The sequence below is a fragment of the Hemiscyllium ocellatum genome, chromosome 31 (genome assembly GCF_020745735.1).
Source record: "Hemiscyllium ocellatum isolate sHemOce1 chromosome 31, sHemOce1.pat.X.cur, whole genome shotgun sequence".
In the NCBI taxonomy this organism is placed as follows: Eukaryota; Metazoa; Chordata; class Chondrichthyes; order Orectolobiformes; family Hemiscylliidae; genus Hemiscyllium; species Hemiscyllium ocellatum.
In genome coordinates, this window is record NC_083431.1 from 18,611,648 (window position 1) to 18,628,808 (window position 17,161).

The 17,161-nt window shown below is 45.4% G+C and overlaps 1 protein-coding gene across 2 annotated transcripts in view; it reads left to right on the plus strand.

Annotated features, from left to right (window-relative positions):
• Nucleotides 1-1,282: 1,282 nt before the first annotated feature.
• cpda (carboxypeptidase D, a) overlaps nt 1,283-17,161 on the plus strand; it is a 64,325-nt gene continuing 48,446 nt past the window's right edge. For both annotated transcript variants that reach the window (XM_060848442.1, XM_060848443.1), the window contains exons 1-2: nt 1,283-1,920; nt 10,500-10,757. In XM_060848442.1, coding sequence (XP_060704425.1) covers nt 1,308-1,920; nt 10,500-10,757 — 871 coding nt within the window. In that variant the 5' untranslated portion in view covers nt 1,283-1,307. The remainder of the gene's footprint in view (nt 1,921-10,499; nt 10,758-17,161) is intronic.

Consider the following 17,161-nt stretch of genomic DNA (forward strand, 5'->3'; position numbering starts at 1 on the left):
TCTATCAAACATTTTTGCTGGTAATCACCGGCAAATGTGTATGTTTGCACATCCAACCACCTCATCTACTGTGTCCATTGCTCCTGAAGTGGTCTCCTCTACATTGAGGAGACAGGATGCTAACTAGTGGAATGGTTCAGAGACCATCGCCGGGACACTCACACCCAAAAACCCTACCACCCTCTGGCCGACCACTTTAACTCCCCCTCCCCTCCGCCAAGGACATGCAAGTCCTGGGCCTCCTCCACTGCCAAATCCAAGCCACCCGACACACGGAGGAGGAACACCTCATCTTTTGCCTTGGGACCTTCCAACCACACAGCATCAATGTCGATCTCACTAGTTTTCTCACCTCCCCTCCCCCCACCTTATTCAACCCTCCAACTCAGCACTGCCCTCTTGAACTGTCCTATCTGTCCATCTTCCTTCCCACTTCTCCACTCCACCCTCCGCTCTGACCTATCACCATCACCCTCCACCTTCATCTACCTATCGCCTTCTAAGTTACTTTGCCCTCCAGTCCCACCCACCTCCCATTTATCTCTCAGCCCTCTTAGACACCCCCAACATATTGCTGATGAAGGGCTTATGCCCAAAGCACCAACTCCCCAGCTCCTCACATTCTGCCTGATGCTGCCAGCATCACACTATTTGACTATGATTTTCATCATCTGTAGTCCTCACTCTCTCCCAAATGAGTATGATTATCCAACTAGGGAATTCCACATACATTAGTCATGGGTTTCATGGGTCCTTGTGTGTTGATGAGCTGGATTTCGGAACACATATTTGGCTCATCTGAGGTTTTACCAGGTACTTAATTTAATCCTGTAATCCAATGACAGATGGAATTGGCTTCCAGCTCTAACTTAATCCTGTAATCCATTGACAGACGGAATTGGCTTCCACCTCCTCCCTTGGCAATAAGAACCATAAGATGTTGAAAGAAACCATGCTGGGGTCCAAACCCTGGGTGATGAATGAAATCCAGTCTCCAGCTGAGACCTCCAATACCCAGGTGTATCCAAAACACCTGTCTGAGAGGGAGGGGAACACCTTGTGGAGAGGCAGGGGCGGGGAAACACTGACGTCAACGACGGACGTATGCGGGTGCAGCCAAACATGACGCAAGGCGGTGCGGCCCCGCCCTGCTGGGGGCAGCGTGGGCTCCTGTCCAACGAGAATGGGATCCCAGCGGGGATCGGGGAGCCGATTGGTCAGATGAGATGTCAGTCAGGCCAGCCGCGGTAGGTTGTGGCCGGCAGGGGCGGGGCCAGTTCCTTCGCTTCAGGCGACGGTTCGAGAAGATGGCGAGCGACCTGTGGCGGCGTTTCGAGGGGGCTTCGTGCCTGGCTTGCCTCGGCGTTTTGGCCGCGCTTTGCGTCCTCTCGCCGGCTGGCGGAGAGCCGGCTCCGGTCGCCATTGACACGTCCCGTTACTACAACTACGAGAGCCTGAGCGAGCTGCTGAAGGAGCTGGCGGCCGCTCACGGCTCCCGGGCCAGGCTCTTCAGCATCGGCCAGAGCGTCGAGAACCGTTCCCTCTGGGTCATGGAGGTCTCGAGCACTCCGGGCCTGGACAGCCCGGGCAAGCCCAAGTTCAAGTACGTGGGCAACATGCACGGCGACGAGACGGTGTCCCGCCAGGTGCTGGTCTACCTGATCCAGTACCTGCTCGAGGGATACCGCCAGGACGAGCGGGTCGAGCGGCTGGTCAACGCCACCGACATCTACATCATGCCCAGCATGAACCCCGACGGCTTCGAGAAGTCGGTGGAGGGCGACTGCACCGGCGAGCACGGCGGCAGGAACAACGCCAGGAACCGGGACCTCAACCGGAGCTTCTGGGATCAGTTCGCGGCGGTGGACGTGGACGAGGAGGATGTGCCCGAAGTTGTCGCGATGGAGAAGTGGATTAAAGGTGGGTGTGTGTGTGGGGCTATCCACGGCTCCCCTCTCTTCCCCTCAGCTCTTTTCCCCCATATCCTCCCTCCCCGTCTCCTTTCCCCCCCCCCATATCCTCCCTCCCCGTCTCCTTTCCCCCCCCCCATATCCTCCCTCCCCGTCTCCTTTCCCCCCCCCATATCCTCCCTCCCCGTCTCTTTCCCCCCCCCATATCCTCCCTCCCCGTCTCCTTTCCCCCCCCCCCATATCCTCCCTCCCCGTCTCCTTTCCCCCCCCCCCATATCCTCCCTCCCCGTCTCCTTTCCCCCCCCCCATATCCTCCCTCCCCCTCCCCCCCCCATATCCTCCCTCCCCGTCTCCTTTCCTCCCCCATATCCTCCCTCCCCGTCTCCTTTCCTCCCCCATATCCTCCCTCCCGTCTCCTTTCCTCCCCCATATCCTCCCTCCCCGTCTCCTTTCCTCCCCCATATCCTCCCTCCCCGTCTCCTTTCCTCCCCCATATCCTCCCTCCCCGTCTCCTTTCCTCCCCCATATCCTCCCTCCCCGTCTCCTTTCCTCCCCCATATCCTCCCTCCCCGTCTCCTTTCCTCCCCCATATCCTCCCTCCCCGTCTCCTTTCCTCCCCCATATCCTCCCTCCCCGTCTCCTTTCCTCCCCCATATCCTCCCTCCCCGTCTCCTTTCCCCCCATATCCTCCCTCCCCGTCTCCTTTCCTCCCCCATATCCTCCCTCCCCGTCTCCTTTCCCCCCATATCCTCCCTCCCCGTCTCCTTTTCTCCCCCCCCCCATATCCTCCCTTCCCATCTCCTTATCCCCCATCCCCATTCTCTAAATGTAGGAACCAACTCGTACCCCCCCTCTTTCCCCAGTCCTTTCATTGTGAGGGTCAGCTCTTACCCCTCACACACTGCCCCTGCCTCCCCCACACGCTCCTGGAATCATGGGGGTCAGCTCCTCGGATGCAGCCTGACCTGCTGTGCTTTTCCAGCAACACACTCTTGACTCCTGCCGTGGTGGTAAATTCTTTCCCCTGTCCCATTCTGTAACTCTAGACTGAGGGAGTGACAGCTTGATAAATGTAGACAAAATGAGGACTGCAGATTCTGGAAACCAGAGTCTAGGTTAGAGTGGTGCTGGAAAAGCACAGCAGGTCAGGCAGCATCCGAGGAGCAGGAAAATCGACGTTTTGGGCAAAATGTCCTTCATCAGGTATACTATATTCTGTGTCTCCTCACTCTAATCCTTTAAGTATTGAGGTACACTTTCTCCTTACCACCTGTCCAGCTGTTCCTGTTCACTCCAATTTAGTAATTGTGGGGATAAAGGCTTTCTGCCTCATCCTGTATCCTGTTAGTTATGTTATATAAAACATGTATTTGAAGCTGTCACTCGTTAAATCTGAGGTCACTGTAGCAACTTCATCTCTAGAGACTGCTTTATTTGTTTGAGACACTTCTCAGAAATTTGACATCAAGCCAATGTATAATAATGTTGAAGGTTACAAGCAACAGATTAGATTTCTCTGAATGGGACAAACATCCAACCTAGTTACATACTAGTGGTTTGCCACTCTTTGAAGCTTCCACATTCAGTGTAATGTTCAAGTATATGGGAGGGTGGAAGGTGTGCAAACATGAAGGCGTAGTGGCATTATCACTATACTAATCTGTAGTCCCAACGTTGAATCCCACCAAGGCAGATGGTAGAGTTTTAATTCAAAAACCATCTGAATTAAAAGTCTAATGACGACTGAAACAATTGTTGATTGTTGGGGGGGCAAAAGCCCTTTGGTTCGCTAATGTCCATTAAGGAAAGAAATTCCCTGGTCTGACCTACATGTAGCTCTAATGTTTACCCACAACACCCACATCCTTTTGAATTCTTTAAAAAAAAAACTTCACAATTTTATAGAAAAGTAATGCTGATGAGACAAATTAGGTCATAAGGTGTAGCCCTTTTCAAAGTCTTCTGGCAGCACTTTATAATGTGGCTTGTCTATATTCTCTCTGCTTTTCTAGTTTTGCATCATCTTATCATTTGTGTGCTGATGGTTTTTTGTTGATCTAGATTTTGAATGGGTTATTCTATCTCTATTTATGTCAGAATGCAGTGTAAAATACTCAGTCCTCAAATTATTATGCTGCAAATGTGTTGCTGGTCAAAGCACAGCAGGTTAGGCAGCATCTCAGGAATAGAGAATTCGACGTTTCGAGCATAAGCCCTTCATCAGGAATAAGAGAGAGAGAGCCAAGCTGGCTGAGATAAAAGGTAGGGAGGAGGGACTAGGGGGAGGGGCGATGGAGGTGGGATAGGTGGAAGGAGGTCAAGGTGAGGGTGATAGGCCGGAGTGGGGTGGGGGCGGAGAGGTCAGGAAGAGGATTGCAGGTTAGGAGGGCGGTGCTGAGTTGAGGGAACCGACTGAGACACGGTGGGGGGAGGGGAAATGAGGAAGCTGGAGAAATCTGAATTCATACCTTGTGGTTGGAGGGTTCCCAGGCGGAAGATGAGGCGCTCCTCCTCCAGCCGTCGTGTAGTTGTGTTCTGCCGGTGGAGGAGTCCAAGGACCTGCATGTCCTCGGTGGAGTGGGAGGGGGAGTTAAAGTGTTGAGCCACGGGGTGATTGGGTTGGTTGGTTCGGGCGGCCCAGAGGTGTTCTCTGAAGCGTTCCGCAAGTAAGCGGCCTGTCTCACCAATATAGAGGAGGCCACATCGGGTGCAGCGGATGCAATAGATGATGTGTGTGGAGGTACAGGTGAACTTGTGGCGGATATGGAAGGATCCCTTGGGGCCTTGGAGGGAAGTGAGTGTGGAGGTGTGGGCGCAAGTTTTACATTTCCTGCGGTTGCAGGGGAAGGTGCCGGGGGTGGAGGTTGGGTTGGTGGGGGGTGTGGATCTGACAAGGGAGTCACGAAGGGAGTGGTCCTTGCGGAACGCTGATAGGGGAGGGGAGGGAAATATATCCTTGGTGGTGGGGTCCGTTTGGAGGTGGCGGAAATGGCGGCGGATAATACGTTGTATGCGCAGGTTGGTGGGGTGGTAGGTGAGAACCAGTGGGGTTCTGTCTTGGTGGCGGTTGGAGGAGCGGGGCTCAAGGGCGGAGGAGCGGGAAGTGGAGGAGATGCGGTGGAGGGCATCGTCGATCACGTCTGGGGGGAATCTGCGGTCCTTGAAGAAGGAGGCCATCTGGGTTGTGCGGTGTTGGAATTGGTCCTCCTGGGAGCAGATGCGGCGGAGACGAAGGAATTGGGAATATGGGATGGCGTTTTTACAGGGGGCAGGGTGGGAGGAGGTGTAGTCCAGGTAGCTGTGGGAGTCAGTCGGTTTATAATAGATGTCTGTGTTGAGTCGGTCGCCCGAGATAGAAATGGAAAGGTCTAGGAAGGGGAGGGAGGAGTCTGAGACAGTCCAGGTGAATTTCAGGTCGGGATGGAAGGTGTTAGTAAAGTTGATGAACTGTTCAACCTCCTCGTGGGAGCACGAGGCAGCGCCGATACAGTCATCGATGTAGCGGAGGAAAAGGTGGGGGGTGGTGCCAGTGTAGTTGCGGAAGATGGACTGTTCCACATATCCTACGAAGAGGCAGGCATAGCTGGGGCCCATGCGGGTGCCCATGGCAACTCCTTTAGTTTGGAGGAAGTGGGAGGATTGAAAAGAGAAGTTATTCAGGGTGAGGACCAGTTCAGTCAGTCGAAGGAGGGTGTCAGTGGAAGGGTACTGGTTAGTGCGGCGGGAAAGGAAGAAGCGGAGGGCTTTGAGTCCTTCGTGATGGGGGATGGAGGTGTACAAGGACTGGATGTCCATAGTGAAATTAAGGCGTTGGGGACCGGGGAAGCGAAAATCCTGGAGGAGGTGGAGGGCGTGGGTGGTGTCCCGAACGTAGGTGGGGAGTTCTTGGACTAAAGGGGTCAGGACCGTGTCGAGGTATTGGGAGATGAGTTCGGTGGGGCAGGAGCAGGCTGAGACAATGGGTCGGCCGGGTCACCTCCATCCCCCATCACGAAGGACACCTCCATCCCCCATCACGAAGGACACCTCCATCCCCCATCACGAAGGACTCAAAGCCCTCCGCTTCTTCCTTTCCCGCCGCACTAACCAGTACCCTTCCACTGACACCCTCCTTCGACTGACTGAACTGGTCCTCACCCTGAATAACTTCTCTTTTCAATCCTCCCACTTCCTCCAAACTAAAGGAGTTGCCATGGGCACCCGCATGGGCCCCAGCTATGCCTGCCTCTTCGTAGGATATGTGGAACAGTCCATCTTCCGCAACTACACTGGCACCACCCCCCACCTTTTCCTCCGCTACATCGATGACTGTATCGGCGCTGCCTCGTGCTCCCACGAGGAGGTTGAACAGTTCATCAACTTTACTAACACCTTCCATCCCGACCTGAAATTCACCTGGACTGTCTCAGACTCCTCCCTCCCCTTCCTAGACCTTTCCATTTCTATCTCGGGCGACCGACTCAACACAGACATCTATTATAAACCGACTGACTCCCACAGCTACCTGGACTACACCTCCTCCCACCCTGCCCCCTGTAAAAACGCCATCCCATATTCCCAATTCCTTCGTCTCCGCCGCATCTGCTCCCAGGAGGACCAATTCCAACACCGCACAACCCAGATGGCCTCCTTCTTCAAGGACCGCAGATTCCCCCCAGACGTGATCGACGATGCCCTCCACCGCATCTCCTCCACTTCCCGCTCCTCCGCCCTTGAGCCCCGCTCCTCCAACCGCCACCAAGACAGAACCCCACTGGTTCTCACCTACCACCCCACCAACCTGCGCATACAACGTATTATCCGCCGCCATTTCCGCCACCTCCAAACGGACCCCACCACCAAGGATATATTTCCCTCCCCTCCCCTATCAGCGTTCCGCAAGGACCACTCCCTTCGTGACTCCCTTGTCAGATCCACACCCCCCACCAACCCAACCTCCACCCCCGGCACCTTCCCCTGCAACCGCAGGAAATGTAAAACTTGCGCCCACACCTCCACACTCACTTCCCTCCAAGGCCCCAAGGGATCCTTCCATATCCGCCACAAGTTCACCTGTACCTCCACACACATCATCTATTGCATCCGCTGCACCCGATGTGGCCTCCTCTATATTGGTGAGACAGGCCGCTTACTTGCGGAACGCTTCAGAGAACACCTCTGGGCCGCCCGAACCAACCAACCCAATCACCCCGTGGCTCAACACTTTAACTCCCCCTCCCACTCCACCGAGGACATGCAGGTCCTTGGACTCCTCCACCGGCAGAACACAACTACACGACGGCTGGAGGAGGAGCGCCTCATCTTCCGCCTGGGAACCCTCCAACCACAAGGTATGAATTCAGATTTCTCCAGCTTCCTCATTTCCCCTCCCCCCACCTTGTCTCAGTCGGTTCCCTCAACTCAGCACCGCCCTCCTAACCTGCAATCCTCTTCCTGACCTCTCCGCCCCCACCCCACTCCGGCCTATCACCCTCACCTTGACCTCCTTCCACCTATCCCACCTCCATCGCCCCTCCCCCTAGTCCCTCCTCCCTACCTTTTATCTCAGCCAGCTTGGCTCTCTCTCTCTTATTCCTGATGAAGGGCTTATGCTCGAAACGTCGAATTCTCTATTCCTGAGATGCTGCCTAACCTGCTGTGCTTTGACCAGCAACACATTTGCAGCTGTGATCTCCAGCATCTGCAGACCTCATTTTTTCCTCAAATTATTATCACAAGGAGACAAAAGTAGGATTTTGAATGAGTAACAGTGATGAGAAAAGCTCTAGCAACTTGATGTAAGCCCTTTTATATGCAGAGTATATAATTTGGTAAAGTGAAATTAGGTGAATATAAACTTTGCTCCAGTCATTGATATTACCCTTTAACAAGCACATTCAAGCCGATGCTGTGTCCATCTTTTGTGAAGAGTACATGGAGTATTCCAAAACTTTAGTTGTTGACTTGTTTTTGTGTCCCAGTTAAGTAATGCCACTTAAGGTGCTCATGAATTTCTTCTACAGTATCAACAAAATGTAATAGTACATCAGGTATATACACAAAAGGATTTGAGCTTTTATAATGTGCTGCATTGTGAATGTCCATTTTACTTTGTTTTTGTGCAGTAGTCTTTCATCATTACTGTGTTACTCCAGATATTGAAGGTTTTTTTCCCTGAGTCTTTAGGAATCAAGGAACAGGGTATTAATAGTATAAAGTAAGCAGGTTTTGGAGACAACTCCAGAGGACATGATAGTGTAAGGATCAGCAAATTAGTCTCCTGCAGCATAAGTAATATAGAAGAAAAAGTGCAGATGGAGTTGTAGGCATATTTATCTACAATTCCTTAAAGTTTTTTTGAAGTCTCTTATCTATGGCACAGGAAGCCAGTGGAGCTTGACAAAAAGTATGCATGTATGCACAGGATGGCCATGGAGTTTTGGACAGTTTGAAGGTTGCTATGGATTGCTTGAACAGTCAACTCTGAGAGGAACATTGGTGAAAGCGTGCCACTAGTTATAGAGTGATTATATTCTGGAGGTCTGCATGTCTCAATGGACTTGAAGAACCAAATCCTCACTACCTAGACTAGGTTCTACATAGAACATGGAAAAGTACAACACAGAACAGGCTCTTTGGCCCGCAGTGTTGTGCCGAAGTTAATCCTAATGTAAAATATAGTAACTTAATCTACGCACCCCTCAACTCACTGCTATCCATGTGCATGTCCAGCAATCACTTAAATGTCCCCAATGACTCTACTTTCACCACCACAGCTGGCAACACATTTCATGCATTCACAACTCTGTGCATAAAGAACATACCTCTGACGTCTCCTTTATACCTTTCTCCTAATATCTTCAAACTATGACTCCTTGTAACAGTCAATCCTGCCTGGGGAAAAGTCTCTAGTTATTGGCTCTATCAATTCCACTCATTATCTTGTATAGCTCGATCAGGTCTCCTCTCTTCGTCCTTCTCTCTAGAGAGAAAAGTCTGAGCTTATTCAACCGTTCTTCATAAGGCAAGTCCTCCAGTCCAGGCAGCATCCTGGTAAACCATCTTTGCACCCTCTCCAAAGCCCCTCTATCTTTCCTGTAGTCGGGCAACCAGAACTGGGCAAAATATTCCCAAGTGTGGTCTCATCAGGGACTTGTATAGCTGTAGCAAAAATTCAAGGCTCTTAACCTCGATCCCCATGCCATATGCTTTCTTAACAACCCTATCCACTTGGATGGCAACTTTGAGGGATCTATGTACTCGCACACCCAGATCCCTCTGTTCCTCCAAGAATCCTGTCTTTAATCCTATATTCAGTATTCAAGCTTGACCTTCCAAAATGCATCACTTCACAATTATCCAGGTTGAACTCCATCTGCCATTTCTCAGCCCACCTCTGTATCCTGTCTGTCTTGCAGCAGCCTGCAGTTGCCCTCTATACTATCGACGACACCTCCAACCTTTGTGTCATCTGCAAGTTTACTAACGCATCCCCTAACCACCTCATCCAAGTCATTTATAAAAACTACAAAGAGCAAAGCCCTGCGGGACCCCACTGAGTTCCTTTCTCGCCAGCTTGTAATCCTCTGAAGCTATGCTAGATCCTTGCTACCTCCACCTCATGTAAGCTGCTGCCTTCCTTTTGATGAGAAGTTCCTCTGTTCTCGTCATCCAAGGTTCCTTAATCTTATCCCTTCTTACCCCTCTCAGAGGAACAGATTCCTGTATCACTCGCCAGAACTGCTCCTTAAATAGTCTCCACATATCTGCTGTGCCCTTCCTGTGGAACAATTGCCCCCAGTCTGTATTTCCCAACTCCTGTCTGATAGCGTCATAATTTCCTTTTCCCTAACTAAATATCTTCCTTTGGTAACTGCTCCTTTCACTCTCCAAGGCTATGCTAAATGTGAGGCAATTGTGATCGCTGTCACCAAAGTGCTCTCCCACTGTGAGATCTGACACCTGTCCTGGCTCGTTGCCAAGCACCAAATCCAAAATGGCGCCTCCTCTGTCTAAAATTTCATAAAACATACTTGTATGCTTTTAGTAAATTGTGGAAATATTCTAAATTTAATTGTAGTCAAAATGAAATCTAGTATATCTTCAACCCTGTGGTATTCAGATTGTAAAAGAGTTAACAAAACTGCAAAAGATATTTCAAGAGGTTGAATGAAGATTAGATCATACTGATAACTAACTTGTGAAGAGAACACTTTTTTATTGCTATTTACTTTGGGTATGAGTGTCTGGCTCCTACTGAATCAACATGACTGTGCAAGTTTGGATGTCCAGGATGAAGCACTACATGACTGGTGTACCTTAAATAGGAGGTACACGATGGTTTCAAGATATTAGAAAAATACTTGAAGTAAACATTTCAGTGGATTGTTGTGAAAAAGGGAGAAAAAACATGAAATCCAGGGGAGAAAACATACATGGCAAACAGCAAATACATTTTACCCACTAATATGCTATCTGGTAAAGATGTTGTCCAGCAGTAAAGTCACTAAAATTAACCATCTTGTTTTGAGCTCCCTGGCATGCAGTGCAATTACTTCAAGGTGCTTTTATTTCTTTAAAATGTTGTTTTATAATTTTTCATTCCTATAGAAAACAAGTTTGTGGCTTCTGGGAATCTCCATGGTGGGTCTGTCGTTGCCAGTTATCCTTATGACGATTCTGAAACTCATGAGTCGGGGGGATACTACAGTAAGAGCCCTGATGATGAGGTTTTTAAATACCTAGCAAGAAGTTATTCTTCCAAGCATCCAGTGATGAAAACTGGCAAGCCAAATTGCCCCATTGACCCTCCTGGAGAAACATTTGACAATGGGATTACAAATGGAGCCAAATGGTACGATGTGACAGGTGAGTTCAATGCTGATTTTTCTACAGAGGATTATTTGATGTGCTTCATTTTAATGATTCAGTTGAAGTTGTAATTGTAGGAAAAGGACAACGTTACAAAGTGTTTTTGCTGATGTATTCAACTCCAGAATGTCTGGTTATTACAGGACTGAGGTACAATAACTATAGCACAGTTGTTATACCAATGCTATTCTTTTCCTGTTCTCATATTACTTGGACTACACTGCTTATTAATGAACATCATCGTGAGAATTGGTATGGCAGGGGGTTATTCAAAGCAACCTGGATTATTAGCTTCAGTGGACAAACGTACACATTGGCTATACCAAATAGGGGAACATTTTTATTTCGTAGTGTGAGGAATGTGAAAGGAACTACTAATTTGCTGCTTATCACTATGCAAACTTTATTGTTACGTGTGTAAATGTCAGGTTTTGGGGTTGGTTATGATACACCTGTGGTTGCAGAGCCTTCTAATTTTCATGTTTTGCCAGTTCAGTGATATTCAAAGGTTGCTGGTACCTATGGAACTACAACTCTGTCTTTGAGGAGGAGACAAAATTTTAAAAGAATTGGAAGTATTGTCATTATTTACAGATATTCATTTGCACTACGTTTGTATCAAAGTTTGTCCAACAGGTAGATTGTCAGTTATCTCACAGGATTCTGGTGTAACAGTATAGTTAATTAGGTCTAATGAGCAGATTTTTTTCCTGTTTACACCATGGAGCTTTTCTGCCAAAGTGGAAATAGGGAATGGAAATGTATTGCCAATTAAAGTAGTGATGTCATGGCACCTTTGCACATTTTTGTGCAGAGACAGTGACAGTGCAGTTCTCTTGGGGGATATTTTTCTCTTGAACCCATGAAAGTGGGAGATAATTGACCAACTGGGAAACCATATTCTATTCAACTTTAATGCAAAGTCACGATAGCTTTGTGAAAGTTATCACCTGTGCTGAACTTAAGCTGTCCATGTAAATCTTTCAAACCTGGAAGTGATTTCAGGACTTTACATATACCTTTGCATTGAAACCAAGGTGAAAGACCAAAGTTGTTCTTTTGTGTAGTTTACAGCGCATCTGAATTCTTTGAAGATCTAATTCTCAATGCAATTTGGATTGTGCTGTAATCTCTAGATTTGGATGTGAAAGGAAAAAGTGCACTGTTCCTTATAGTTTCATCTTCTCCTATGAGTTTGTGAACCAATCTTCCTGCAGGGCCAGCAGATCTCAACCATATACTCATGTTTAAGTGATCATGGGTGCCTTTTCCCTTTTCTCCCCTTCCCAATGAAGAGCTGTCATTAAATTACTGAACTGTCTTATGTGGTCTGCACAGAATTCAGCTTTAAAATCATTTCCTAGTATGTTGGAATAGAAGAAATCGTTTTTCCCCTTGTTACTCCTGTTAAGTTGTGCACTTCTGCACTAGTTTTCTCTTCAGACATTGATGGCTGTTCTACCTACACTTTTTCATCTGTTGTGTTGCTAAATGTTTACCGGACTCTATATACTTTCAAGTACAACAAGAACTCGGTGTTACATTAAATTAGCCACAGTCCTTTCAGCTGATTTCAAACCATGCTCTTGGTTCAAATTCAGTTCAGATTGGTGATAAAGAAGTTGTACTAAAAGTCTTGTGTGAAATGAGTTTGGCTAATTTAATTCTAGTTTTTTTTGGGACACGGTTCATTCAAACTGCACTGCAAAACAGAGTTTTGCAAGTGTAGAAATTAGCTTTTCATAAGCGGAGAAGAAAGTGGGAGACTGCTGTGTACCATCAAAGTAAAGTGGGCACAGACCTTGTGCTTTCAGATAATTGTCGAAGTGTAGCTTGTAAATGGAGTGGTGACTCTGCAAGCTAAAGAATCCTTTGGAAAAACTAGAATGTTTGTTTGTATTGTGAAAACATTTAACAGAACCAGGTAAGAGCAGCTATAAGTAGACCACTTGATGGTTTCCTTTGTCCTGAACATTTAGCAAAGCATTTTCTAAGCTGCAAGGCTGCAAAGCCAGGAGGCTATTAAATTTTGAGAAGCAAAGGCTTAAATATTCGATGATAGAGAGATGTGGTGACAGCAGTTCTGGAGAATTTTTTTCAAAACTCCAAAGAATCAACTGGAACAGATCAGGTGGAATTGAGTGTTTTTAGTTATTCAATCACAAAATCAGGCTGGTGATTAGCCAATTATTAGTGCTGTGTTTGAAACCTGCTGGGAGAAAGTGAGGACTGCAGATGCTGGAGATCTTCCTGAAGAAGGGCTCATGCCCAAAACGTCGATTCTCCTGCTCCTTGGATGCTGCCTGACCTGCGCTTTTCCAGCAACACATTTTCAGCTTTGAAACCTGCTGTGTCATCTGCAAGCTTCCCACACATGTATTCCTGCTGCTTGCACTATAAAAGACAGTTTAATTGATTTTTTTGCAATGTGCCTGCATATATGGCTAACCATGGCTTACAATACATTCATAAACTGAGAAGAATTAATATAGTGCATTTTAAACAATATGCATCCCAAATATTGCCTTTCTCTCGTATGAACTGTAGTGCTTTTGAAGAGACATAGATGAAACAATAATTGACTTTCATATGCAGTTTGTTTATTGAACAGTAACTCTGCATAGGTGAAGCATGCTGATGCACTGATAAAAGATACTGTGGTTATACAATTGATTGTTAAATCTGACAAGTTTTCTTAATAAAGTTTAAAAAAACTATTGCAATATTAAATTACTCTTGTTTTTGAGGTGCATGTTCTCATCTTGCAAAAACTTCTTTTCAGGAAGAGAAGGAAATATGAAAGGAGGCAACGTTGCTTATGTATACATTTCTTGACCTTTTGTGGGAACTTTGATAGGTTCCATACTACCTTTTCTGAATTGATCAGTGGATAAATTTGCTCACTGTTTTGAGATTCTTGCTCTTTTCTGTAATAGGTATTTGGGGACTGATGCTAATAGGACAGTTGATTTTGGCATCTGTTGCCTGGAAGTTGAGGTGAAATGATGGAGACTGTAGGGTTTATTTTACTTTGATAGTTATACCATCGCTCTTGGTTATTTTTTAAAAAGTCTAAATTGATAGTATTATAATTTCTGTAGGTGAGGTGTTAAAAGGCTGTAATTGAAAGCAGAACTATACTTCAGTCCATAATATCTTGATAAAACGAGGGGAAATTTAGGCTGTCATATCATGCTTTCAATATTATCATGTTATTTTCAGCAGATCTTATAAATGCTAGCAAACGTACCTTCAAGTTTGATCTGGTTTGTGATCCTGATGTTGGAAATTGACATTATTGCAAATTTTGCATAGTATACAAGTTGCTAAATTACAGTCCTTTGAATTTAAATAAACTCACCCAATTGAGAGTTATGGGAGAAAGTGAGGACTGCAGATGCTAAAGATCAGTCAAAAAGTGTGGTGCTGGAAAAGCACAGCCGATCAGGTAGCATACAAGGAGAAGGAATGTGTTAAAGAATTCTACCACACAGTGGCATTCTCCCTGTAAAATACTGTAGTTACTTTTTTTTGCTGGAAAGTGTATGCATCTCCTTGGGTGAGAATACGATGTAGTTTTCTCAATCCTCATAGAACAGACATAAGATTTGTACATCTGCTATTCGTAAAATTACAAATGAAACTCTCTGAGAAAAGGAACCAAAAAAAATCAGATTTCATGCTTTTTGTTTTAGCTTCTGCATCTTTATATCACAAATAATTGCCAATGATGCACGCGGACTTAAATACACAAGAATTGACGTGGTGTTATTGAGTACTTAGAAACAATTGGCAACTTGGAGTTCTAAGGAAATAAAACATTCAGTACCTGAAGGTTAGTTCCTATTCCATTGGCTGAGGTGTGCCCACCATTCGGGAACGTAATGATTTCGGAATGTTATCAGAGAAGTTGTTTGGTTCCTAAATTAATTGATTTTGAACTTTCAAAATATTTTAGTTACTAAGCACTCTAACATAGCAATTACCCTTGAGCTGTTCTTAGCTGATTTGTGATGTTATTAAACCTCCTGTTAAAAGTCTACTAATCGCTTGTAATCTGTGATTGAACTTGCTACACTTCTATCATGGGTCTGTATCTTTTCACTGCAGTTTACTTACTTTTTCCAGAAAGCAAAAGAAACTAATCAAAGGATAATTCCAGATATACTTTGTTGGTGAGTCAAATGTGCTGGTCACTTCTACATCTGTTGCAGTGATTTATAACAGTAAAGGTCTTTTCAACCATCTGTTTGAATTTCTAGGAATCTAAAGGTTTTTTGCTTTAAATTTTTGTGTACAAATTTATCTCTCTACTTCAAAAAATACATACAAAAACATTAGTTCTAAAATTAGGTAGCAGCACTGGGTACAACTCGACACATTGCTATAAGTTCCTTTTGGAATATTCCATGGGTGTCTCAGGTACTGTACAAATACATCTTTAAAACGTAATCAGCAAGTTATGCACACTTGCACTCCTATCAATCTTCCTGCTGTAATTGTAGCAGATTGCTTTTAAAAGTAATTCTTGTTGTTCCTTGTGAGTGAATAATTAACTTTCTGAAACTCAGAGCTAACACCTCACCTAAACTCTAATTTGGTGTGTAATGAGCGTTAAGAATCTGAGAACAAATATTATCAAATTTACAGTACATTGTGGACGAAGATTAAAAAAGACTTGAGGCAAGTTGAGTCATTGTATTTCCACAACAGTAGCAGGATATCCTGTTGAAAATACATGTATAGTGTGTTCTGTGCTAAGGCAGCATTCTTGATGCATTTTTGGGAAATCTATATTTGAGGTTGCTGTTATTTCTATAAATGGAAATAGTTAACTTACTTATCATTTATAAAGACAAAAGACAAATTGATCTGTGTATGTTTCTATCAGAATTGGAAAATTTCACAACTGAAAGGTACGGGAGGGAACACAGTTTTAACTTGTCTTTTTTCTTTTCAAATGTATTCTGAAGTACTGAACTTCTCTAGTACTTCAGAAAATTGATCACTTTCTATGCTGGCACTCCACTTAGCGCTCATTGTGTCTTTTGTTGGTGAACATTTGGTTAACGTTTTAAATCTCAAGTGGATGCAAAGGATTCCACTGCATATTTTCAAGAAGAGTAGGGGAGTACACTGCCCTGAAGTACAGTATTATTCCCCAACCAACAACCCAAATAGGAGAAATAGATTGAGGATAAGCTGGTAAGAAACACGAACATATTGTCAAAGCTTCTTTAGGCAAGTATAAAGGATGAAAGTATTGAAAGTACACCCGGGTCATTTTGAAGGTAGTAAGGAAATGGCAAAGTCATGAACATTGTTTTGTTTTCAAACACAAAACAAATTCCAAAAGTTTATTGGAGAACCAAGGATCTGGTGAATTAAGAAATTTGAAGAAACAACTGGGGAAATAAATTGGGCTAAAAGCTAACAAATCTCCTGAATCTATTGCTACATCTTAAACCTTTGAGGTTGCTACAGAAATAGGTATAATGCTTTTCATCTTGCAAAATTTACTTTTAGAACTGTCCTTTATTGGAAAGTAGCAAACATAATTCAGGAAGGGAGGGAGAGAGAAAATGAGGAACCATGGGTCATTTGTAGTTGAAATACTGGAGTATCAGTTGGAATATAAGGAAGCACTAAAAATCTAGCTAATCTGCTTTGATCACTGGATATGTACAGAAACTTCAGAGTACATATCTGAACTCTGTATGTTATGTATCAGAAGTTGTTAATTGTTGCCACAGCTCTAACTTTGACTAACCTGTAATGAAATCGATGGTTATTTTCTGCATTGGAAAAATGTCATCTTCAGAATTATGGGTTCGGAGGTAAATAAGCTATCCAATACAGGATCTGAAAACCCTGCCACAAATGAGGCAGGTGGTGTTTGAAGAGATGAGTTGGTGAGATGCTTAGTTTTCACAGGCCATTTCGGATGCCAATCTGAGTATTTTTGCATACTTAGCCTTCATTTATGGGTGTTCTTGAAGAAGAAATTCTGAGTTGGTGAAGATGTTCCACTATTTCAGAGAGGCTTTGAAGTTGTCTCTGCACTCAAATTAACTGCTTGCTGTGACAAAACTGAGTAGTGAACTTGTTTTGGAAATTTTCTATCGGGCAAGCATACTGCACGGTTGAATGCAACTGACTGACCGGTGCCTCTGTGTTGGCTTGAAAGGATTTTGGAATGCCTATACTGCAGTTTGATTTGTAGGATTTTGTCCAGGTATTGGTTGAAGCTAGCTACTGGCATAGCTTCTCTACATAACAAGCCTGAAACTGCTCGGTTTGCATCACTCTTTCCAAAACCAAGACCACACCAGTCTTCAACATTAAGTTGCAGTACGGTGGTGATACTTGGGTGTAAATACACTCAAAAGCTGACCTCGAAC